Source organism: Haliaeetus albicilla, chromosome 5 (assembly GCF_947461875.1).
Source record: "Haliaeetus albicilla chromosome 5, bHalAlb1.1, whole genome shotgun sequence".
NCBI lineage: Eukaryota > Metazoa > Chordata > Aves > Accipitriformes > Accipitridae > Haliaeetus > Haliaeetus albicilla.
Window position 1 is genome coordinate 35,849,152 of NC_091487.1, and position 26,973 is coordinate 35,876,124.

At 35.6% G+C, this 26,973-nt stretch overlaps 1 protein-coding gene across 12 annotated transcripts in view; it reads left to right on the forward strand.

Moving 5' to 3' along the window:
* The window catches only part of RYR3 (ryanodine receptor 3), a 245,015-nt gene that overhangs the window by 50,534 nt on the left and 167,508 nt on the right, over positions 1-26,973 (forward strand). For all 12 annotated transcript variants that reach the window (XM_069784114.1, XM_069784119.1, XM_069784115.1 and 9 more), the window contains 7 exons: positions 3,721-3,828; positions 12,685-12,759; positions 13,734-13,812; positions 17,279-17,391; positions 17,837-17,936; positions 21,013-21,106; positions 26,354-26,428. In XM_069784114.1, coding sequence (XP_069640215.1) covers positions 3,721-3,828; positions 12,685-12,759; positions 13,734-13,812; positions 17,279-17,391; positions 17,837-17,936; positions 21,013-21,106; positions 26,354-26,428 — 644 coding nt within the window. The remainder of the gene's footprint in view (positions 1-3,720; positions 3,829-12,684; positions 12,760-13,733; positions 13,813-17,278; positions 17,392-17,836; positions 17,937-21,012; positions 21,107-26,353; positions 26,429-26,973) is intronic.

Sequence of the window (26,973 nt, forward strand, 5' to 3'; positions counted from 1 at the left end):
TTGATATACTGGATTGATAATTTTAGAAGTGTTGTCATCTGTTGGGTACTGGTGTGAAGTGTTGCTTCTAACTGTGTTGATTAATCAGAAAGTTGAGAGTACAGGGAACAGAATTATTAAGTAATTGAAAACTTAAGACAACAAGTGGCAAATGGAAAAAAGAAGCTAGAGAGCTGTGAAGAAAAAATAAAAGAAAATAGAGTAGTAAGGGGAGATTGAAAGGAGAAAGTAGAGAAGAGATGAAACTTTAGACCTGTGCTAGAGCAGAATGTTAAGAATAAATGCAAATGGAGGACGACCTCCTCTATCTCTTCTTTGTTCTTATTACATCATTCTATTTTTCTTTGTTTTGTGTCTTTATTTCTTTTCTCCCTGATAATTTATTTCTCCTCCTGATTTTTTTTTTTTTTTTTTTTTTTTAGTGGGGTCTTTGTATCTTTTCTCTTGAAATGTTGCCATGTGGTCCTATTTTTAGTCTAGGTATTATGACTATGTTACATCCACAGTGTTTGTTTATGCAGTATGGGAGATCCTTGTTCATCTCTAAAGCGAAAAACTATGCTGCTTCTAAATTTGCATTTCTTTGCATTCCAAGAGTTCAGCCAGATAATTTATCTCTGGTGTACTTTACAAATCACCAGTAATCTTTTCACATGCGTAAGTAAAAGCAGTTAGTTTTCACATATGTATTTTGAACTATTGTCTTAAAATTTAAACAGTGATTGGGAATTTTTTGTGTGGTGGGTTGACCTTGGCTGGACAGCAGGTGCCCACCAAAGCTGCTCTATCACTCCCCTCCTCAGCTGGACAGGGGAGAGAAAATATAACAAAAAGGCTCATGGGTTGAAATAAGGACAGGGAGCGATCATTCACCAGTTAGCGTCACATGCAAAAACCAGACTCAACTTGGGGAAATTAATGTAATTTATTACCAATCAAATCAGAGTAGGGTAATGAGAAATAAAACCAAATCTTAAAACACATGCCCCCCACCCCTCCCTTCTTCACGGGCTTAACTTTACTCCCGATTTTTCTCTACTTCCTCCAGCGGCGCAGGGGGACGGGGAATGGGGGTTGCAGTCAGTTCATCACATGTTGTCTCTGCCCCTCCTTCCTCCTCAGGGGGAGGACTCCTCACACTCTTCCCCTGCTCCAGTGTGGGGTCCCTCCCACAGGAGACAGTCCTCCACGAACTTCTCTAACGCGGGTCCTTCCCACAGGCTGCAGTTTTTCACTAACTGCTCCAGCGTGGGTCCCTTCCACAGGCTGCAGTCCTTCAGGAGCACACTGCTCCAGCGTGGGTCCCCCACGGGGTCACAAGTCCTGCCAGAACACCTGCTCCAGCATGGGCTCCTCTCTCCACAGATCTGCAGGTCCTGCCAGGAGCCTGCTCCAGCACAGGCTTCCCACAGGGTCACAGCCTCCTCCACATGCAGCCACCTGCTCTGGCGTGGGGTCCCCCACGGGCTGCAGGTGGATATCTGCTCCACCGTGGACCTCCCTGGGCTGCAGGGGGACAGCCTGCCTCACCATGGTCTTCCCCACGGGCTGCAGGGGAACCTCTGCTCCAGCGCCTGGAGCATCTCCTCCCCCTCCTTCTTCACTGACCTGCATGTCTGCAGGGTTGTTTCTCTACATATTCTCACTCCTCTCTCTAGCTGCTGTTTCTGTGTGCCCCGTGACTTTTTTCCTCTCCTTTAAATCTGTTATCCCAGAGGTGCTACCACTATCGCTGATTGGCTCGGCCTTGGCCAGTGGTGGGTCCTTCTTAGAGCCGGCTGGCATTGGCTCTATCGGACACAGGGGAAGCTTCCAGCAGCTTCTCACTGAAGCCACCCCTGTAACCGCCCTCCCCAGCTACCAAAACCTTGCCACACAAACCCAATACAATTACTCCAAGGTTTTATTTACCTGTCTGCTTTGTTGGGAAGTAGAGACTACTTAATGTTGTGTAGATTTTTATGTTTATAGCAATAAAATATTCTAAATAAGTCTTTCCAGACTTTACTAACAAATATGAGAGACAAAATCTAACCTAGTTTCATTTGTAATTCATTTAACTGAAAAATGACATTATCTTTCTGTGTCTGGTTATGAGAGGCCTTGAAAGTAACGTATTAAAGAGTAAACTTCCAATTACAATCTGTGTGCGCATGTATGCATGTATACAGATGCTACATACACACATGCACACATACGTATATATGTATAGTATGAGTTTGTATAACAATGTTGTGTGTGTGTGTGTATATGTACACAGATGCAATTAATGAATGCTAAAACAAATATTACCTTGTAGTGGAGATGAGTGATGACAAGTATGACAGTTTAAGTTGTTCCTGTAGCAGTTAATGAAATTATGAACTACTTGCTATTTACAAATTTAGTTGTGTAAGAAAGATGCAAGAGTTCACTTTACCTTAATAATATATGGAACAACTCTCTCTTTCTCTCTCTCTCATGCAATTTCAATGTCAAGTCTTTTGCCTAAAAGTCTTTTCCAAAATGTGTTTCAAAACACACACAGAAAAATAATTATAGTCTATAGTTGAGACCAAAGGGTGGGAACTCCAAGACTGTACTTGATTAGCTTGCTATAAAGACTTCACTTCAGCAAGTTTAGAAATCTCTGAATCGTGTCATTTCCCTTTCCACCACCTTAAAACTCATCATTATCAAGAATTTTATTCCCTCCTGTCACACTGATTTTAAAGAAGAAGGAGTGTATTTCCACTTTAAAGCTCATTCATAGCCATCATCTATATCATACATCACAGAATACTGAATCATTGAGGTTGGAAAGGACCTGTGGAGATCATAAGCTACAACCCCTCTGCTCAGATTAGGTTCAGCCAGACCAGATTGCTGAGGACAGTGTCCAGTCAGGGTTTAAATATCTCCAAGGATGGAGACTCCACAGCCTCTCTGGGCAACCTGTTCCAGTGTTTACCATGCTAACAGTACAAAAGGTTTTTTTTCCTCATGTTTAAATAGAATTTCCTGTATTTCAATTTCTGTCAATTTCCTCTTGTCCTTTCACTGGGTACCACTGTGTAGAGTCTGGCTCTGTCTTCTGTGTACTTTCCTGTCACATATTTATATGCATTGATGATTCCCCTTGAGACTTTTTTCTTGGACACATCTTTCCTTGGACACATCGATGCCAATAAATTGAAAAAAAGTCTGCTGTTCTTGAAGTGAATGTAAGTTTCATGTTTCAAAACCAGCAGACATATTGATCCAACAATTGAGAAGATCTCCTAAAATAGTTTTATTGTATTGTAAGGTTCTGAATCTTTGCCGTTTAGTGACAGCTACAAATATGTTCAGAGTATCAACCTCTTATGTCAAATAAGATCATACACCTTCTATTTTGTTTTGTCAGTGACATTAAGGAACAAATACAATGTTCACTGTGTAATTCTAAGGGACAGGAAGGCAATAATATGTAGAGAAAAACTTCTCATTTTTGGACCTGAAGATGTTTCGTTTTCCTGTGAGGAATACTGCACTAGGAAAAGTAAAGTTACTGCACTGACAAGTTATGAGGAATGGATTTATATTATTTTCATACAGGGAAATAGCATGTATCTCAAAAACAAATGAGTAAACATTAAGTATGGATTTTAACATTAAAACACATGTGTGTTCAAATACACTTTTCATTCTGTTTTATCTGCTCTGCTGATCTGTTCTTACACTGTTTAATTTATTTTATAGTATGTTCCTCCGGACCTTTGCATCTGTAATTTCGTCCTCGAACAGTCCCTATCTGTCAGAGCTCTTCAAGAAATGCTGGCCAACACAGGGGATAATGCGAGTGAAGGTGTAAGTAAATTGACATCAAAGAATATTAAATTTCTGAATATGGATTGTTCTCATTTCTTTCTTTGCTCCAGGATTTTTTAGGAGAGGGGCGTCATGTCATAGCAGGTTCTTCAGTTTTCCGGTTTTCCTAGGAAGACATTATTGCTCCACTACTATACTCATATTCATTTCTCTTTAGTATTGAGGAGCAGATGCAGTTAGTCTTTCAAAATATTTACAAAACCCAGAAACATGATCTTCAGAGATCATTTATTACTATCAGTCCAGAGCTGGATACTGAAAAAGGAATCAGAGAACGCTTGAACCGAGTCTGGCTTTTATGAACCTGAGGAGAGTATATGAGATAGGTTTTGTCTGAAACATAAATCATTGCCGTAAAAGCATTACTGTATTATAGTGCTATTTATTAATGGGGAAAGCAAAATCATTTTCTCATCATGTAACTATTCTGTTTATTTGGGTTTCTTAATCTTTTACTATATTAGCACAAGCATATTTACTGGAATGCTTACAGTATAGCGTAAAGTGACTTTGCAGTAAAGTGAAATGTTGTAACTATGTTTGCATTTCATATTACTAAAGTTTCAATTGAATTATCACTTCAAATCTAAGATATACTAAGAATGACTGAAAGAGGACTTCCACACTGGAGCGGTCAGGATGTCAAAAAGTCCCTGTGCACTTTATTATACATTATTTATTATTGACAAAGTTATTTAAGAACTGTATTTTTCATAGAACTTCTAAGCTATTTGGCAAAAGGTGATGGTGTTATAAGCAAAAATTAAGCCTAATCCAAACCCCAGATACAGATTTACCTGTGTTTTCAATGATCAGCTGAACCTCATTGCTAGTTTTTGAGATGAGACAGACTTAGCCCTCATCTATGCACTAATACTTCTGGAAGTTTTAGAAGTTACATTTGCTGTTGCATCTGTGAATGGCTTGTAAGTAGGTAACTCAGGTGAATTGTCTAGTTCTATAAGCTTAGGTAGAGCTCGTGTTTCTCTGAAAGTAAATGAAATTGACCTATGGTATCCACTCAGTTGGTCACTGCTCTGTTATATTCATGTGTATAAATTTTAGGAATTTAAAATAAAATGTGACATCACCTTTATTGTTTTCTTCTATTCAGAGAACAACTGAAATCTGAAAAAAACTGGAAATGCCCCTTCTTAATGTATAGGGTGAAGTATTATTAACAAATGAATATTAAATAAGACTTTACAGTGTTTATTTGTTATGACAGATTCTGTAATTGCTTTCTGGCACCATGAAAACGACAAACTTGTCTAAATAAAAATCTTCTGCATTTCACTCTCACTTAGAGTTAAATTTGGTATTGGTCACATGTACATCTCTTAAAGTTGAGAAAATTCTTGAATTGGTTGCGTGCAATGTCTGTGCATTGATGTTTGCTATACCTATCAGATTTTTGCTGGCTGATCAGATCAGCTTGCTCTTATCTTCTATGATACTGTGCTTTAACTGATTTCCCGGCATAGTCCAAAAGCTTGGGTGGAAGACTTTTATCTCTGATTGCTTTGACCCTAACTCTCCAATTTCAGCTGAATTGAATTGAATTGAACTTTTATTCTCTTATGAACAGAGCATGATAAAACTCTATGGCTTTACTTATTTTATGAGACTAAATGTCAACTAATTATGATACAAATAATCTGCAGAGCTAGACAGTTTTCATTTTTATTTTATGTAGAATCAGAAAGCTTGTGTATTTTCTTTGAGTTGTAATTTTTCTTTTATTGTACTTACTCACAGAGTTAAGACTGTCACATTAAGTAAAAGGAAAAATGAGTGTTTGAGGAAGAAACCAAACATAAAAATACAAGTAATCTCAGTATTATCTAAAGAAATTTACTTAAAGATAACATTTCACTATAATATTTTTGGGGATCAAATATAGATTTATGTGAATTTGTTTCATGATGAGAGATTTCTTTTGATTTCTTTCTGGGATTCATATACTGTGCATGCAGTTTTAGTATTTTCTTCCTTTTTTATTACAATCCTAGAAAATAGAATAACGTGTGGGAGGAGGGGAATTCTATGATTTAAGTAAATACCCTAGAAGGGAGAATCAAAAGGGTGTTTTATTTACTTGAGGCTAATTTTTTCACTGTCATATCCATCTATGCAGAATTAATACATTCAAAATACATATTCTGTTTTTAAAGTTGAAAATGTCTATAGAATAGATTTTTGGTATTTTTTTCTCTTGAATTATAACCTGCCATTCATTCTTCAGTCTCTTCATTGTTGTGCAACAATTCACATTTTAAAACACTTTTTCATTTTATCTGTTTGTAAATCAGATGCATCAAAGCACTACTTAAGAATTTGTTACCCAACAGTGAGTCTTGTTTTTCACAGGAAATCTAAGTGTAACTCTGGGTGTGACTGGCTATACAATGATTGCTTATTGAAACTTTTAATAGACTGTATGCTCTAGGTAATAAGGAAAGAAAAAAAAAATTGGTTTTGAAAACATTTTTATTTTTCAAAAGTATAAAAGTAAAGGTGGTCAAATATAATTTTAATTTATAAAATTTTATTTTGAAGTCAAACAATTTGCTAAAGCTTTATATCATCCCAAAGAAACTAACACTAATGATGGAACTTTTTTTTTTTTTAATTAATTGCTGCAAGCATTCAAGGTGACCTATGGAGTCTCTTATTTCTGAAGGAAGAAATTTCACTTTGCAAGATGGCTTCTCAGTTATATAAAATTAGAAAGATGTTTAGAATGCTTCTGGATTAAAAGTCCTCATTATTTCCTGCAGATCAGTAAATATAAAACGACTCAAAACTAGGATTTGTTTTTATCTGAATAACATGGTTGCAGAATTTAAATTTTAAAAAATGAAGGGAAGGTTGCAATTTAAGAATGATTGACAAGAAAGAGTGAAACTTTACAGTTTTATTCTGTCACATTTTATAATGCTATCTTCAATACCTACCTTTCATTCTATTAAAGAATATTGTTTTTTTTCTTTGTAAGCTTGTTTCTGTTTTACTTAATGTGTGGAAAACATATCAGTTTAATTAAGAGATATATATATTTAGCACATGAAGTACCAAGGTATGTAAACCATATTTATATAGAAATGTATGTATGCATGCATAGAAGGGGCATTCTTACTGTCTGTTTTGTGCTCTTTTAATCCTCTAAGTTAGGTGCAGTTCAGCAGGCTAAAATCATGAGATGTGTTTTGTATTATAATTGACAGTTAGTGGCCATAAGTCTATAGGAGTGCAGTTTGGGATTAACTACAGAAAGTATATTAAAATGCCCTAAGGTATTGTATACATTGTGAACACTGTTTGCGTAGTATACATGGTGGAATAAAGTAATTTCTAATGAGAAATTTTCTTATGTGTTAAGAGAATTGTTGCACATTCATACATTTAATACTCAAAACTTCAGTGATAGTAGTCCAGTAGGTCTCCATCAGGTTGTTTTTCAAATGCATGAAACCAATGATTTTGTTATTTTATTTACTATTAAAAAATTTCTTTCATAGTACAGTATTAAAATTAAGTGATGGTAGTAAGTGATACATCAGCATAAATAGCAAAATAGAGTAACTTCGTATATTGAGATATTCTTGAATATGTCTCAGGAATTAACTCTTTTATACCAAATCGGGAAAACATCTAAAGAGTGTATAGACTAAATGATATAACAATGAAATTATCGGATACAAATTTTAGTCTTTACCATAATAAACAGTTATTATTATAGTTTATAAATCAAAATCCCTTAAATATTTTCTATCTTTTTTATATCTTACAAATTAAGAGATAAATATGATAGTGAAATAACAAATATGGATTCTATTTCAAAAATATGTCAGCTTGAAAAGAGAAAGGGAAATAAATTGATGTCTTATGATCACTCATTGTTTTAATTCCATATTAATTTGTCATTCTTTTAGCCACCTTTCTTGTTAAATTGCATGGGGATGAGATATGCTGTAGAAAGATGTGCTGTGTATTATATGCACTCAGACTTCAATATTTCAGTTGATGTTTTCTCATCACATAGAATCATAGAATCATTTAGGTTGGAAAAGACCTTCAAGATCTAGTCTAACCATCAACCATGCCCACTAAACCATGCCCTGAAGTGCCTTGTCTATATACTTTTTTGAATACCTCCAGGGATGGTGACTCCACCACTTCCCTGGGCAGGCTGTTCCATTGCCTGACAACCCTTTCAGTGAAGAAATTTTTCCTAAGATCCAACATAAACGTCCCCTGCCGCAACTTGAGGCCATTTCCTCTCATCCTATCTCCAGCCACCTGACAGAAGAGACCAGCACCCACCTCACTACAACCCTCCTTTCAGGTAGTTGTAGAGAGCGATAAGGTCTCCCCTCAGCCTCCTCTTCTCTAGACTAAACAACCCCAGTTCCCTCACCTGCTCCTCATAAGACTTGTGCTTCAGGCCCCTCGCAAACTTGGTTGCCCTTCTCTGGACACGCTCCAGCACCTCAATGTCTTTCTTGTAGTGAGGGGCCCAAAAAATGGTGGCAGCTCAAGGGGCTGGTCACATGGTGCTGTGTGATTCACAGGTATTAAATTCTTCCTTAATTTTTACTTTTTGAGAAGTAGAAGAACGTTGATTTTTCTCTGTAACTTGGCGGCAGGATAACCACAACCTAATGTCTTATTCAGCATTCCAGGTCTTTAACTGGCCCACATCATGGCACAGCTCAGGGAAACTGGAGTTCTGCTCTATCACCTCTGATCTTGCAATGTCAGCCTTTGCATACATGATTTTCAGACCTCGTTGTTACTGACCTCTTGTTTTCCACTGTTTTCTCCAGGTTAAAGTGTAATTTTTGATTTTTGCAATTACATTGCTTTCTAGAAAATGGAACTCTTGATGAAAAAAGCATTTGCTTAGAGAAACTAAGATTGATTAAAATCTTCTAGGACTCCTAAGCCGTACACAATTTTTAGTATTTCAAAAATATTTACCCAAAAACTTAGCCAGAAGATTTAATATGAGATTAGTGGTAATACATGAATATTTATATTTGAGATTGGCAGTAGAGGGCAAATAATCTCTTCAGTAAAAATGATTGCACTGTTGCTTTGGGGGCAGTGGATAACAAAAAAGAAAATGTAGTCTGTTGTGCTATACTTATTTCGAAACTACCATCCATCGGGGAAATTGTAATACGAACACAGCAGTTCATATAAATAGGAAAGGTGAAATAAAAAATGAAAACCTGAACAATAATGGAAGAAACTTTCTGGACCACTGTCGTGGTTTAACCCCAGCCAGCAACTAAGCACCACTCGCTCACTTCCCCCCTGCCCCCAATGGGATGGGGGAGAAAATTGGGAAAAGAAGTAAAACTTGTGGGTTGAGATAAGAACAGTTTGATAGAACAGAAAAGAATAAGAAACTAATAATGATAATGATATCACTAATAAAATGACAATAGTAATAATAAAAGGATTGGAATATACAAGTGATGCACAGTGCAATTGCTCACCACCCACTGATTGACACCGTTAGTCCCTGAGTGGCGATCCCCCCACCCCCACTCCCCCCAGTTCCTATACTAGATGTGACATCCCATGGTATGGAATACCCCGTTGGCCACTTTAGGTCAGGTGCCCTGGCTCTGTCCTGTGCCAACTTCTTATGCCCCTCCAGCTTTCTCACTGGCTGGGCATCAGAAGCTGAAAAATCCTTGACTTTAGACTAAACACTACTGAGCAACAACTGAAAACATTCTTCTCATACTGAACTCAAAAACATAGCACTGTACCAGCTACTAGGAAGACAATTAACTCTATCCCAGCTGAAACCAGGACAACCACAAGGACTTGTTACAATCAGAGGTGGACTCTTAATTAGCTTCTGTCAACAAGCTGTTTGTAAAATGGATGGGTTATTTTTTAAGTTACAATTAACTGATTCTGTTTTGAAACACGTCATAACTACCGGTCGAGTTAAATATTTTGTATTATGAGACACTACCTTTGGCACCATGAAAGCAAATTGATATGGTAATAACTATTTCTAAACTAGATTTCCGAAAAAGATATTTTTGAGATGAATAGTACCAAATGCTGTCCTTTAATAGTTGTTATATAAGTTGAGAAAAATGACAGCATGAAACGTAGGAATGCCCATCTTAAAATGTTCATTTACATTCTGTTCTCAATACAAAGGCATTGCTAAGAATAGAATTTGGCCTCATATAATTAACATTAATCTTTTATTGGTTTCACCAGTCTATCATTCCATTGAATGGTTTGCTTTCCATACTAAATTTAGTTTGGAATAGAGTTGTGCTGTTAGTTTCAGATTTTTCTAGAGGAAGAACATAGCTTATTTGATTTTTTTTTTTTTTTTTAGATGAGTCAGCCTTAAAATTACAAGTGATTCACTTAAAAGCTTTCAGTAAAAAATAGCATGAGGTGTTTTATTGCTTGTTCTCAATATACATATATAAGTTACAAATTGGCTACGTGTAATTTTCTTCTGACAACTTTTCTGTAATTATAGTTGATTTTGCTGTTAAGGTTTTCCTTGTTCGTTAAAAAAAAAGTTGTAATTTATAAAACAATTATTATATACACTGTTACATGGCGTTTTTCTGTTTTTCTTCCCCAAGCAGTGATAAGTTCCTCTGGGTTATATTATTAAAACCATTTTTTATGGATGACATATTTTGGAGGAGTTCTTAGAATTTTTTTGTTCATTGTTTCTGATCAGCCTTCTATAATGATACCTGAAAGTATGCTGTGTTCTCTGAATGACCAGTGAAAACTATTCTATATTTGTCTCCAGTTTTTTCCATTTTTTTATATAGATCCAAAAATCATTATCCAGGAGTTTGTGGTGGTTTGGTTTTTTGTTTGGTTTTTTTTTTGTTTGTTTGTTTTGTGTTGGTTTTTTTTTTTTTTTTTTAAACTTTGCTACTGGGTATACTGAGAAATTTTACATAATTATATGGATCATATTGTGAAAGAGATTATACATGGTATCCATATAATTCTAAGAAATTTCTCAATAAAATCTACTACATAAAATTACATAAGACTCTCTACTATCTATTAACAGCATTAAGTTCCAGCATATGCAGGTCCCAAATCCCTATTTGTTAATGTCTTTGTTATTAGCTAGAAAAATAGAAGCAGGATTTTTATTTTATTGCAGTTGCAATAAAAGACCTCTGCTGAATTGCTTTTAGATTTTTATTCTTTCTGTTTGGAAAAATAAAATTTCTTTTTTAATCCTTTGAATTAGTATTAAGTATTCTTTATGTCGAGCTACAGAATGTAGTAGTTTCCTCAGCTTGATATCTTCTAAGATGGGGTTCTTTACAACACAAGTTGTACATAGCTTGTAAACCTATTGACCTTATTGGTGATTTAACTAATCTATTGTTCATAGAGTGCAAAATCATTTGCCTACACATGTATAACTGTTATTTGAGTTCTGGGAACTACCTCTAATTATCTTGGTCCCTTCCATGTGAATCCAAGGAACAGAACTGACCTTAAAGGCAGTCCTTTCTAGCGATACGTAACGTACTAGAGACGATCCCTGTTCTGAAGTTTTATTTTGGGGAATCATCTGTCATATTTAATGATTGCCTAAATATACCTGAAACAAGAAGACCATAAAGTAAATGCTCTTTTAAATGGAAAAAAAACTCTGTGTGTGTGTGAGAACAGTTTCAAGCAATTACATGAGAAGTTAGTTATTCGTAAATCAGCAATTTCTAGCTTGTTATCAGGATCCTGATGTTAGACCTTTTATTATTACTCAAGACTTACCAGGTGCAAATGTTATGATCTGGACTGAGATAAAAAAGTGAAGTATAATGTTGCCCACCATAGTATAATTAGTATTGAGATTAATGATTATATCCATAATTCTGCAAAATTTGGAGATGACTTTCTTGGGGAAGTGCTTCATACAATCTGGGATCGAGGATCTAAAAAAAAAAATAAATCCAGTTTTGGTGGAGACCACCACAATAAATCAAGAATTTAATTTCCTGGTCATATTATTTATTTAAATTTGAATAGGATTGTTATTTATAAATAACTAGGAAATAAGATAATAGATGCAGATGAGAGAGGCAGACTTGAAAACGTATAAAGCTGTTTGTCTGTTGTTCCATAGGTAACTTGTTAAGATTTTTCCCTTGAAAATTTTTTTTTTTTTTTGTGGTCACGAAAAGGAGGTCAAAAGATGTGTGCCAAATTCTCTAAAGGAAATGTATGGAGAACCCAGTTTTGCCTCTCCCTGATCTTGTCGTAAATTTCCATATTCAAAACTTTGCTTTGTTGAAATTATGGATGCAGTTGCTTTAATGAATCTGGTAAATGCTTAAGATAACATTAATCCTAGCAAGTAGATATCCTTAGTATGTGCTTAAACCATTCTGGGCATTAGGTGCATTTTTTCCTCTTTCAAATTTCAGTTTGTGTATGTGTATATATACTTACTTTATTATTATTTTTTTAATGCCTCTGAAAAGTTTATAAGAAAGGTAAGTAGTATCTTATTTAATTGAAAACATTTTTTTGAAAATGCTATGTTTTTACTTTATTATAGTAAAAAATTAGGTCACAATAAGAGCCTTTGATCAAGAACAGTATTTGTTCCCTTGGCAGATATTTGGCTATTGCTGTAGCTGCTTCATTATCGTGATCTTTGCCCAGCATATGCATTTCATAATTTGCTTGAGTATTTGCACTTATTACTTGAACTGTAGTAGCATTTCTTGTTGTTACATAATTCTGATGGTAGTCCACGCAATGCAGTGGAGTTCTGACCTTCTCTGTCATGTTGTGTAGGCAGCTCAAGGGGGTGGTCACAGAACCCTGCTGTATGGCCATGCTATACTACTTCGACATTCGTTTAGTGAAATGGTAAGTGAAAGAGGACTTTCACAGAATGAGTAACATGAAACTCAAATAAATGTCTTTTTATCCAAATAAAAAATAGATAAATTTGGAAGAATGTTCTAAGTTCTCTTCCGCACTAGATAAAAAATTTGAATAGCTTATGGTGTCTCAACACAATGGAAGTGGCCCTTATATTTTAAATTCAGATTCTTCAATCCATTTCACTCAGAAATGTAGCTGAAAAGCTCTTTTAGCCGTGGATTATTTCTGGGTCCTTAAGGAATCCATTCTAATGATAATTCCTTTAGCAAGTTGTTGCTATCGCAAATGAATTTGTTGTGATATGTGTTATTTTTTCTATCCTATTTTATAAAATAAGGTGTTGCTTTTAACATCCCATAGTTCCCAGAGACTATGCCCACAAACATGCTGTCTTCAGGCTACCTTGTATAAATTTTGTGTCACTACATTGTACAACTGGAAAATTTTAACTGTTCAGGATCTTTGACTTATTAGGGCCCATGCAAATATACCTATTAGGAGGTTGAAGTCAAGAAAACATCTTCCCTCCTTTTTCCTGTACTAGAAGATGCTACATTAGTCTTTAAACTCTGGTATTTATGTTTATGAACCATACAAATTGTAGTTGCCTTGGTATACCAGAGTTGCAAGTACGATTACTGCCTTTTGGTATGTTTCCTATGTTTTCATGAAGCAAACTTACTACAAATAAGATGTTTGCCTGTTCTTATCTGATCAACTATGTGAAATTTTGGAAGGCAGGAGCTAAATTACACAGAGAAGTATGTGCTGAAGAGGAAAAGGATTTTGACGTTTTAAAGTCAGGAAGAGCTTGTATACAAATAACATGCTTAACTAATTTAAAAAAAATAAACACAGGCTGATGGTAAGATGGAGTAATATGAATGTATTAATTTGGCATGTGTGTTAATGGATACTGTTGGGTTTTTGTTTTCAATAACTACGCTGTTTTACAGTATTTGACATGTTTAACATCATCAAGATCCCAGACGGATAAACTTGCATTTGATGTGGGACTACGAGAAAATGCAGCAGGTATGGCAAGGAAAATGTCATGCATTTCTGTTTTTAGAAGAGGCATTGAGATTAATGACACTGTAAGCTTATGAATGTTGTGTTTATGTGTTCATTAGAAATAAGATGACAAAGTAAATGCTGACTGTCAATACTGATGACTTAGTGCCTTGCAATTAAACTGAGTTACCACAACTGCAATAAGACTGGTGATAATGGTCAAAGTAAAAAACTTCTGTTGAATAAAATAAATTCGATGCATTTGTCTTCTATTTGTATGGCTTGTCACTTTCAATAGAAATAGAGTACGGGAAAGCCATATATTGGTGCATTCACAATATACATTGTAACCATGCAACAAAAGAAGTATGTAACTTGTAATGCAGGAAAACAGAAAAAAATGTAATTAGCACATTGCTAAAAGAGCTGAAGAAAAATAAAAGCATAAAATGGAGCAATATAGTAGTGGGACAGAGTGGAAGAGATATGACACAAACAAGAAATGACGAGAAAGCTTTAAAATCTAATCAATAGATTTCTGGGAATACTGCCAGTAACAGTGCTGCTAACAGAAATATAGAGAAAAAAAAAAAGTGCTTCCATGAAATCACATATAAATTAGGAGATGCCACTGGGAGCTATGTTAAAGTAATTTAAAAGCAACTCAGCCACAAAGAGCCACAAATAGGTTTATGTGCTGCTGTATACATAGTGTTAAAGGTTACTGAAAATGATGAGTACTCATCAGAAAGTAACAGGTGACCCTATAGTACCCATGCACAGACATATATCTTGAAGGGAAAATCTAAGTACCTATATACACACCTCATTAATGTGAAGCTTCAAATAAAGAAATGCTAGTTGTATTAATATAAAACCTGTGCTTTCTGTTGTTTTGTCATTGTTTTGAAAATAAAAATAAGCTAACTGATGATGGAGAGGCATTGCCAATGTAGCTGTTAAAATGTTTGTGGACTATGGTCTTTGAAAATTTTTTTTCAGGTGACTCTGATTATCTACATGACCTTCTGTTTTGAATGAGTGAAGTTTGTCTTTCAGTTGTTTGTAGCCATACAGAAGATGGTCTCACAGATATCAGCAGCCTATTACTTGATTGTATCTTTGGTTGCTGCCTTAGATGGAGACCATTTTCTTTAGGCATGTTGATTAAAGGAATGTATGTGTTCTCTCTCTCTGAAAATAGTTTCAGTGAAATATGTCTTTATAATTTCATAGTTTTTTTCAGAGTTATTGTGCATGTGCCTGCTTGTGCCCATGAGGTTTTGTAACTAATATCTGTAGTTGTCTCATACTGGTATTTGCTTAACTGTACATATACAAAAAGGCCCTTGTACGTATAGGTATGATATAAAAAGCAACACATAAAACCAATGCTTAGCTGTGTTTCTGCACAGAGGATTTTGATAACTACTGCATGCTTGTAAAACTCATAAACTGAACACCATGATATCACTTCCCTTTGACCTACTCCCCCCCCCCCCCGAAACTGTTCTATTGAATCAATTGCAGCTGCAGGAAGTATTTTTTGCCTAGCAGGTATTGAGTGAAAAGCCACTGGATATTTTAAATTATTCCCTTTTAAAGATTTAACACTTTACACTTTTAGGGATGTAACTTTTATTTATTGTTTTCTTTATAATTAGTTTCATAACCTTCAAATTTTAAGGAGGTTTTACATGAAACTTCTTAGTTGACCAAACAGATTTTTGTGCTTTATCTTATGTTACCAATTTTGCCTTTGTTTCATTTTCTCCCACTTTGCATTGCCCAGTAAGAAAGCTGTATTCAACTTGTTTTCTTCAGGGTCTTAACTAAACTAAACTTGTGGTGAATGGGGTGAAATCCAGTTGGCGGCAGGTCACAAGTGGTGTTCCCCAGGGCTTCGTGTTGGGCCCCGTTCTGTTTCATATCTTTATCAATGATTTGGACAAGGGGATCGAGTGCACCCTCAGCAAGTTTGCAGATGACACCAAGCTGGGAGGCAGGGTCGATCTGCTTGAGGGTAGGGAGGCTCTACAGAGAGATCTGGACAGGCTGGATCGATGGGCTGAGGCCAATTGTATGAAGTTCAACAAGGCCAAGTGCCAGGTCCTGCACTTGGGTCACAGCAACCCCATGCAATGCTACAGGCTTGGGGAAGAGAGGCTGGAAAGCTGCCTGGCAGAAGAAGACCTGGGGGTGCTGGTTGACAGCCGGCTGAATACAAGCCAGCAGTGTGCCCAGGTGGCCAAGGTGGCCAACGGCATCCTGGCCTGTATCAGAAATAGTGTGGCCAGCAGGAGCAGGGGAGTGATCATCCCCCTGTACTTGGCACTGGTGAGGCCGCACCTCGAGTACTGTGTTCAGTTTTGGGCCCCTCGCTACAAGAAAGACATTAAGGTGCTGGAGTGTGTCCAGAGAAGGGCAACCAAGTTGGTGAGGGGCCTGGAGCACAAGTCCTATGAGGAGCAGGTGAGGGAACTGGGGCTGTTTAGCCTGGAGAAAAGGAGGCTGAGGGGAGACCTTATCGCTCTCTACAACTACCTGAAAGGAGGTTGTAGTGAGGTGGGTGCTGGTCTCTTCTATCAAGTAACTAGTGATAGGATGAGAGGAAATGGCCTCAAGTTGTGCCAGGGGAGGTTTATGTTGGATCTTAGGAAAAATTTCTTCACTGAAAGGGTTGTCAGACATTGGAATAGGCTGCCCAGGGAAGTGGTGGAGTCACCATCCCTGGAGGTATTCAAAAAGCGTGTAGACGAGGTACTCCATAACATGGTTTAGTGGGCATGGATGATGGTTGGACTCAATGATCTTGAAGGTCTTTTCCAACCTAAATGATTCTATGATTCTAAACCCTGAAGGGTGTGAAATTGTGAAATGAATTGGGTGAGCTACTTGGAACCACGCTGTATTTATGAGTGCAAAGTAATCTGGAATCTTGTATTTAATGTATAGGAAATGTTCTATAGTTGTCAACCTTAGGCTTGGCTATCCTGTAGTCACATGGTCTGTAGTGCTAATGGAATTGCTCCCAGAACTAATATTTGTAGTGTAGCAATATTGTAAAGTTATGGAGTATTTGTTTCAAAATTCTGTATTCTACAACATAAATGCAGCTTAGAGTGGATACAGAAGATTGTGAATTAGATATGAACATTATGCAAAAGAAGACACAAAAGGTGATAATTAAGACTGAGGTAGCTGTCAGCAATTTACTGGCAGTGAGAGCCTTGAAGGAGGGCAGTTCTGAGCAGTGTTTTGTAAGTGGTTAGTTGCTTTAAAAAAATACATGAGAAATATCAGTTTCAGTGATGACAAAGAAAAAAATTCAAGTGGATTGAAAAGAGGAAAGAGGTGGTTTTAGAAGGTGAATGTTTTATAAGATGCAATTCTTTATTGTGTTATTTCAATGTTGTATAAAGGTATCTGTAAATTTCTTGGGAGTTGTCTGTTTTGTGTACCTTTGTTAAATATCTCTGTCCTTTAGGTGAGGCATGCTGGTGGACAATACACCCTGCTTCTAAACAGAGGTCAGAAGGAGAAAAAGTTCGAATCGGTGATGATCTTATCCTGGTCAGTGTGTCCTCTGAAAGATACCTGGTAGGTTTGTATGTTTAGCAAGTGGACACATGGTGGGAAAAATACAAAGTGCTGTGAGGAGTTGGGGAAAATGGTTGAGATTCTTATGAATGAATTTTTTTCCAATCTAGGAAATAATGCCTGGTTGTAATGCACTTTTTTTCTCAGTGGAAGGTTTTCCTATGCTAGAACAAGACTGTTTCCATGCTTTTATCCTGAGGTGTACTTCAGCATTCTCCATTTTGGGAAGCTTTTATTTCTGTAACTGTGGAAGATTTCTAAGCTGCAGCTGGAGTCTGCTGTTTAGATTTAGAAAAGAGTTCATTTTAAAAGCAAGTGACTACTCATTTTTAAAGAATATTTGTATATTTACTTTATTATGTATTTCTATTTTGTTGCAAAATTAATATACTAAATATTTTTAAGTGCATAAATTTCACTGTTTCCTGTTACTGTTGTCTTTCAGCATCTCTCCATGTCAAATGGAAGTATTCAGGTGGATGCCTCCTTTATGCAGACACTATGGAATGTACATCCTACATGCTCAGGAAGCAATATTACAGAAGGTTTGTAATTTTATTTATTTAGAAAAGTATATGCTTTAGATGACTTTGTATTGCTTTTAATGAAGAGTGAAAATGAAGAAAAAAGCACCTCAGAAAATCAAACCAAGGAGCGTAATGAATATAAAGAAAATTAGCATAGGAGAGAAGAATAACAGAAGGGAAGACGGTGAAATACAGATACATCAGCCAGATTAACTGAAGAAAAGCTATATAACTGCTGTGACTTTAGAATAGCAAAGCATAAAAAGCTGTATGAGAAATGAAGACTGAGAGTGCAACAGATCAGTTTCTTGTCTTCAGTTTAATTTTGGGGAGTAGGAGCTGCAAAATAACTAAAGCCGGTAAACTCCAGATTCTGTATAGGTTTTTCAATCACCCTGTAACAGATATAACAGAAGAGAGATAAAGGTACATGCAAAATGGAAAGCAGGTTTCTTATAATTCCTATTCAGTCTCTTAGATGTGTTTTTTAAGGATATTTGCTCAATATCATTTCTGGATCTCACAGCCATGCTTTCTTATTGTGTCTCTGTAATAGTCAATGAAAATGAGCCCTCTAAATGCACCCTCTTAATCAGCCTTAAATCCCACACTACAGGGTTAGGATTTCTTTCTCGGTACTTGACTGCATTTCACAACCGTGTTTGAGAAGCATTACATTATTCTGTTTGAGAAATGTCTTGTTCTGTAATGAAAGGCTCATCTACTCAGTATTGCTCCTTATTTCAATGCTATACTGTCATTAACACTGTCATAACAAGCATTGTACTTTCCCTCTGCTGTTCTCTGTTCGAAGTGTCAGCCCTCCACATTAGCCAATGGTAAATGTCTTACGTCAGGACCATTTTGTATCACTTGGCCCTAAAACTAATCACGATATAATAATATACAGGCTTATAGGAAAAAATGGAGCTATAAGGGACCTGAAAGAGACATTGCATTTCCCTGGGATCAGCTAGACTAAGTCTTGATAGAACTAGACTACCCTGGTGCTAAAGACTAACAGTCACTAGGCTTATCTGAACTATGGTCAGGTCCTTCTAACCCCGAGTGGTTTAAATCAGCATCTCACAGTGTTTCTGTGCACTGGCCCGTAAGAAGCTTGTCTCAGAGTGTTTGTAGGTTTTCATTTTAAGAGCACATGGGATATGGATTTTCCTTGTGATACTTTCTGATTGCTTTCTGTTGCAAGAAGTGTATTATGCTGGAGCCGTATATATATAAATGGCTGGCTGGTCCCCTGCCATCATGGGTCATAAATAGAATAGAGGTTAACTCTGGAAAAGTCCCTGTGTTCTTAGGTTTCACAGGTGAAACAAAACCAAGCAAACAGAAAAGCCATTGTATAGTAAAATTAAAAACTTGTAACAGATGACAAACGTAATGAGCTACACGGAGAGATCATGGAAGATCAGTGGTATATTTCTGTAATAGTAGGGGTTTGGCAGGTAAATTTCCTAAGTGCTTACAGAATCACAGAGTGGTTGAGGTTGGAAGGAACCTGGTCTAATCCCCTGCTCAAGCAGGACCACCTAGAACAGGTTGCCCAGGACCATGTCAAGGTGGCTTTTGAGTATCTCCAAGGAGTCAGATTCCACAACTTCTCTGGGCAACCTGTGCCAGTGCTCAGGCACCCTCACAGTGAAAAAGTGTTCCCTGATGTTCATATGGACCCTTTTGTGTTTCAGTTTGTGCCCATTGCCTCTGGTCCTGTCACTGGGCACCACTGAAGAGAGCCTGACTCTGTCCTCTTTACATTGATGAGAACCCCCCAGAGCCTTCTCTTCTCTAGCTCAAACAGTCCCTTGTTCTCTCAGCCTTTTCTCATGTGTGAGATGCACCAGTCTCTTAATCATCTTGGTGGCCCTTTGCTGTACTTGGAACTGTTGTACTGTGTAGCTCAGAATTGGACACGTAATCCAAAATCGCATAATCAAAGAAGAAAAAAAAAAAAGAAGTTAGGGTAGGGTAAGCAAAGAAGTAGGTTTTCTGTGTGTCAGTTTTTTCCCAACCACTTAGGCTTAGGTTTAGCTGTATATACACTTCTCAGAATGGTTTACATGAGGGGTGATCATATGTCAAAAGACTTAGCAGCCATGCTCAAGTTGAATGGACAGACTGAGAAAGTAGGATTTACTGAGTCTAAAATTGGACTGGAAGTCAGACAACATACTTTTTGTGATGTTTGAAGTACTTTGATGGAATGTAAATCTCAGGAAAGTTGGGTTGTGTTGGTTTTTTTTGTTGTTCTTTCTTCATTCTTTCTTTGCTTTCACCTTTGTATTAATTTGCAATGGGATAGGTGCCAGTTACTGTTGTCCTAATTTACAAATTTATATTGAATCAGCCACACAGTATGAAAGTTTCCTTCTACCCTTCCTCCTTTATGTGTGTTTGTTCTTTTAAAAGGCATTAATTTCACTTACAAGGTCAGAACAGTTTGGACTGAGGGTCTGATGAATCACTCTCATCCTACACCATTTTTTTTTCTTTTTTTCTTTGAGGCAAAGTGCCTGGTTTTGACCTGTAGTCTTTGTGTTAAATGGGTTGGAAAGTTAGCTTCTATTAGACTTAATCTTCAGAACTGCTAAGTATTTTTCTGTCCTCTGTCTCCTGCTGCTGCTGTGCAATTTTGATTTTGACACAAATTATAAATGTCAGAACAAACTGATGAATTCATGAAATTATTTTGTATTGAGAAATTGTATTAAGGGCAGGGAAGCTGTGGTATTATATATTTGATTTGGCTTTTACCTAAAGCATTCAATTTTCATAACAGTAATTATTGTAAAAGTTTTTATTTTCCTTTTCTGTCCCAGAATCCTAATTCGATTTTTAAAGGTTAAGCGATTGCTTCCTTTTTGTCTTCATTTTCAGAAGAAAGACTTTTAACTAAAAAAGATACTAAAAAATAATATGTTGTCATACTAAATTTGTTGTTCTTGTTGAATTGCAGTTATGAGTGAAAACTTGGAAAACAGATTTCACCTAGGTCTTTTGAATGTTTTAAAATTTTTTTGAGGGTGTTATTTTCATATTGTCAATGTTTAAGCTAATGAGTAAATATCTTCTACAGGATATCTTCTTGGTGGGCATGTAGTACGTTTGTTCCATGGCCATGATGAATGTTTGACAATTCCATCTACAGATCAGAATGATTCACAGCAGAAGTAAGTGGTGGTGCATTTTTATACATTTCCTTCTCTCAAAAAAGAAATAGATTGTTGGTTGTCAGTTTAATCTGAGGTTAGATAGGTTAGACACTCTTTACAGCAATCTTTAATTAGGCAGTGACATTGTTACAAGAAGTTGAGAGTACTAAGTAGAAAATCAGTCATGAGTTCTTTTATTGCTGAAATTCAAGTAGTTGATTTCCACTGATATTTCCAGCCTGTTTTGTTGTTTGTCTTTAATGTGTATTACTATAAGCAGAGGTAAGCAAGCATTAGCAGGGAAGATGGTAATTTAAAAAAAAAAAATCTCTGAAAGTTTGGCCTCTACAATGACTTTTATATTTTATATATTTTGCACCTTTTTGCAAGTTCTTGCTCTCTCAAATTTGATTAATATGTTAAGAGAACTAAATTATATTAGCTAAATCAATTTGTATTAAACTTAAATCTACAGTTGTTATATATTATGTTGATTTATTATTTGAATTTAACTTTGCATTTTGCTGATAATCAAAAGCACAGCAAGCTAATAATTTTGATACACAAAAACCCCAGTATTAAAAATCATATTCAACAAATAAGGTCTCTATACCCACTGTGGCAAATACCACAAGTAACATTCAGTTATGTCAAGTAAACTTTTTAGTTCTAAATTTTCCATTTTTACATTTCTGTGTAGTAAAAAAAGTCTCCAAAAGACTCCAAAAGAAAACCCAAACTGAATGTCAGAAAACTTCGCTTGATTAATTTTCAATTGCTGTTTTCTTTGTATCTTTTTTTTCTGTACACATACGAAGTTTGCACTGAGTGTGGGAATGTGCACACCTAGTATAAAAATACTAGCAAAAGTATTAGGATCTAAATACCTTGTGTGGAACAGATGTCATATTCAGACTAATTTTGTAAACAACCAGTCTTAATAAGGTTAGAATAGGTGTCGAGCCTTTTCAGTATGTTTAGAAATGCTGTACGTTGCTATTGCTGTTACTTACCTAGAAGTCAGTTATAGTTAAAACCCAAAATAATTGTGGAGTCCTATTGCCCTGTATGTTCCTCCTCTTAATATGTGTTTGGTGTGTTTTGTTACCGACTTAAGCTCTGCTGCCATTTTTTTATAACTACATAAATAAAAGGGTAAAATTAAAAAATGTTTTTTCTTCTGAATGAAAGCTATGTATTTATATTCCCAAAATAGAGGAATAATGTGAATGCTATAATGAACATTTTCAAATGTGTAATAGTGATACAATGTGCTAAGATTGATGATTTGGAGTTGTCCTATCTTTTGGATTTGTGAGCTGCATGATAGACATAAGGCCAAGTTTGTGCTGTGTTGTAGTTGTAGGAATCATGTTTTTACATTATACAAAACAAAATGAAAACATGGAAAAAAAACAAATAGCAGTAGGAATGGTAGAAAGAGCTGTAGAAAATGGTTGTGTTTATTTCCATCTCTGTTTAATCTGTTCTATGCATTCCATTAGGACTATAAAATAATACAAGTTAGACAAGAGTGATAATTTCTCTTTTCATAGAACAGACATTTGATTTTCTGAAGGTTTCTGTAGAGAATGCTCCTTAACAATTCACACAGTGACTATTCTTTGCCACGAATCTTAAGGTCTTTTATTACAGGCCAAGTGAAAACACAGGGGATAGACTTATTGAACATCAAAAAAGGCAGGCTTGGCAAAAACTCAGAATAAAATGGATGGTTGGTTGGATAGATGGATGGAGTCAAGGAGAGGATGAAGAAATGGTTATGTGGATGCTGTTGTGAAAAAGCAGCAGTTCTCTCTTACTTGCAGTTTTGTTACTGTAGGAGCAGATCACTAACACTAGTACAGTGTTGCATATAGAAAAAGCTGGAAAAGGGTTAGAGAATTTAAGTAGTATAGGAATTTAAGAAGTGTAAAAGGTGAACACAGACATATCTATGGTATTCCTTCAGTGAAGGAATGGGTGAGTTGGGCCAAGGAGAAATGAAGGAGGTCAAAGAGAATGGAAGTGAATTATTAGTTTTGAGCTTAGCTAGGAAGAGGTCATTAGTGTCTGCCAAAAGTGACATCAGTAAGGTGAATGGGACCAAAGAGAATATAAGATGAAAATGGAAAAGAAAAGCTCCAGACAGTTACCATGTATTCAGTATATTCATAGAATCATAGAACAGTCCAGGTTGGAAGGGACCTTAAAAGATTATATTCATAGAGTCTGTAAATGAAGATGAGTTGACTGCTAGGTTTTTTTGTTGTCATTTTGTATTTTGATTCTAGAGTATCAAAAACATTATTACAAAAGACAAAATGTGTAGGAAATGCTACTACCTTTACTTGTGAGGAATATAGATTCTTACTTTTATGGTGAACTATCATTTCAAAATTTTTGAAATCACATGTGTGTTCTTAAATGTGACTCCTAAATAGTGTACAGGTGTAGATCTACAAGTCCATCATCTTATAAAGATACTGGATGCAAACATTTTGTCACATGCCAGTATACTACATGTTAATATACAGATTCTTCCTGGAATGTATTGGTGTTGATCGAGAAGCAGGGTGTCATAGAAATTAAAACCTTAAGTGTTCTCAATAGAAGAAAAGTTCTAGGAACACTTGCTCAGATAAGAAAAACACAACTTTCATTTCACAATTTGAGTTCCGGGTCCCATAGTTGCACGAGAACAATGCGAAACAGATTTATTTATTTTCTTTCCTGTTAACTGTTGAACAAGGAAAAGAATTTGACAATCTAAAAAGCCACTTAAAATTCTGCATTTCAAAACGCTACTTTAATTCAGAACAGACTGTATAACAGTTAGGTTGTGACATTTTTATGTATGTGTGCAGCATTCAGTCAAGTTTACCAAAGCAGAAAGGCAGATTTTAAATCCTCTTGCTGCATGTTTTTTCAGATACATAAGTACAATAGAAGGTCCAGCTCCTATGCATGCTAGGGTGGATTAGTCTTCTTCACAGCAATACATGTAACAAAGATTTTCATCTCTCCGTAATCATTCATGTCTTGTCATCCAAGCACCAGAATTTTTATAACCTTTCTCATATATAATGGATACAGGAAATAAAATGGATGATAGGAAAGGGTCTGAAACTCAGGATAAATAGAACTTGTTGTTGTTGTTTTTCTTTAAAAATAGAAGCCTTTCTCTGCTGTACTGCTAGATTTTTTTTGTCTGTTTTTAGTGAGGTGTAAACAAAATCCTTTCTTAAGAACAAAATTACAGTTTGAACTTTTTTTTTTGTACCCTAATCACATTTTGAGACAGTAATTTTTCATTCTGCATTATTCTGTGTTTTTCAGTTTGACTGTCTTTATGGTTTGGGGTCAGTTCCTGTTATCTTAATTAAATAAGGAACAGTGGAACTGTTTTCTTCATCTTTCTTCACCCTTTCTTTCATCTAGGAAGAGGAAGAACAGGTTATAAGAATTACCATTCTTACCTATGACAAAGCTACAACAGAATTTATCATTAGAAATTGATGAAAACATTTAGGAATAAACATGAATCGAATAATCTTGCTGAAAGATTCAATCAACCTCTCCTTTAGGTATCAATAAAAAAATATGTGAACAGAAAGAACCACTGCCATAAAAGTTGAGAAATACAAAAAAGGCTGTCTGCTTATATTGCTCTAAGAAAAATTAAAGAACCCAACAAACATTTGGAAGTTTGCCGTGCTTTTGAAAAGAAGCTAGTGAATCAGTGTGTTTTGTATCTAGAACAATTTTGCTTGTATATCTGAAACCTTCCCTCATGCTCAAATTATGAAGGAATGTACTGCAGAGTATTACAATTATTAAGAATATGATTTTCTTATTGGTGTCTGCCTGGGCGACTCAGTTTCTGAACACGCTCACAGTTCACACAGATGTTGTCATGTAACTCTTTCAAGTGAAAAGGTATGCATAACAGAAAAGTAATTGTGTCATCCTCTTGTACTATTTTGCTGTGTGAACAGATTTCTGCTCAGTTAGAGCGTCCACTGAGCACTTACTACCAGTAACAGAAAATGTCAATTTATTGTATAATGATGGTGCAATAAACCCTTACATAGTACCGTATGGAGGACAGCTTGGGAGTCACATTGTGAACAGTCTAATACAGTTTCCCAATAGTAGTAATGCTGCAGATAGTAGCCTAAAAATGTGTAAAAGAAATTAAATTTACTCAGTTAAGAGATTCTTAAAATATTTGAAAATAAATAAGGTGCACATCAAACCTCCCAAATTATTATTATAACTAAATAAAGTATTTCATTAGAAGTTTATTATTTCCTAGTTTTTTACTGTTGCAGAATGTAACAAATACAATTATAATTTTAATAATATTTTTAAATAATTAATAAAACTATTATTTTTTTAAAAAGGTTCTATATATCCTGAGTTTCAGACTAAGACCTTTCCTATTATCAATGGTATTTCCTATATCCATTGTATATGAGAAAAGTTATACAAATTCTGGTGCTTAGATGACAAGACTTAAATGATTACTGAAAGATGAAAAACCTTCTTGCATGTATTCCTGTGAACAGGACTAATCCACCATAGTTTGTATTTCATTATTGAGTAGAATGTGAGTTTCAGCATCAAAACATGTCAGTAACCCCTGGCCAGTAATTCAAGAAAACTAGATTATATTGAAGTTTGAATCCCTTCACTTCCTGTTATTTATTTCTCTGAGTTTCCTAAAACTAATGTATAATTTTATCTGTATTATCTGTTTTGTAAGGATTATAATAAAAAATCTTGGTTTTATCACCACCATTTTTGTCTTTTAATAAGAATGTTAGAAGTAATTCTAGGAATGAAGTCTCTGATGTCATATTCATGCAGATAATTGTTAATGTATGCAAATGTGTATACTTATTTTAATATTTTGTTTATATGTATTTAAGAGCATTAGTAATTTAGATTAATGTCTTGGCAGCTGTATGAATTACGTATTTCTATGACTGATTAAGTAACAGCAAAAGTTTCGCAGGCACTTTGAAAGCAAAGTACTCTCAACTCATGAGAGAGAATAGCTTAATGGAAGTAGCCTAGTTAACCTGGGACATTCGGATTGTGTATCGTGCTCTCACTGATGAGTAGGAATCTTCTGTCCATTCAACTCCATCTGTTTAGCTGGGGAGAAGAAAGTCCTAGACATTTTGCAGAGGAATAAGTTATAAATACTGTGTAGCACAAATAAACACAAGAGGATGATCTTCTGAATCTTTTCTGTAGGAAAGTACTTTATGAAACCGGAGGAGCTGGTGTTCGAGCAAGGTCTTTGTGGAGAGTAGAACCCCTTCGAATAAGGTACTGATGGTTTTTGAACTTTTTTGTTAGCAACTGTTATATTAACAGGAATTTGATTGTTACAAATCCTTAAGGCAGAACATGAGTAATATTTGTCCTGCTATATCATATATGTTAGTATGTTCATTGTCAATAATAAAAAGTAATCTAACATGATATAATCATACAGGGAATGTCAGTATTTGAAGACTACTTTTTTTTTTTTTTGTCTGGTCTGTGTCCCATATCAAAAATAGTGTTGCCTTTGAGGTATGTCTGCTTGAGACATTGCTTCTGTCCAAAAGTAAAATGCTTTCTTAGTTTTCTCTTGGAATTTTAGAAGTATGGGTGGAAATCAGAACAGTCATATCCCTCATGGGTGTTTTGTTTGGTTTGTGGTGGGGTTTTTTTGTTTGGTGTTTTTTTTTTTTTTTTAGACTCTGTCTCCCTCCTAGGTGATTAGTTATCTGTTAACTTGTTGCAATCAAAAGCCAAAAGGAATATATATAGCAAACTCTATTTTCTGATTGTCTTTTAAAGCCCCAAATAGAAATATTAGTTTTGCT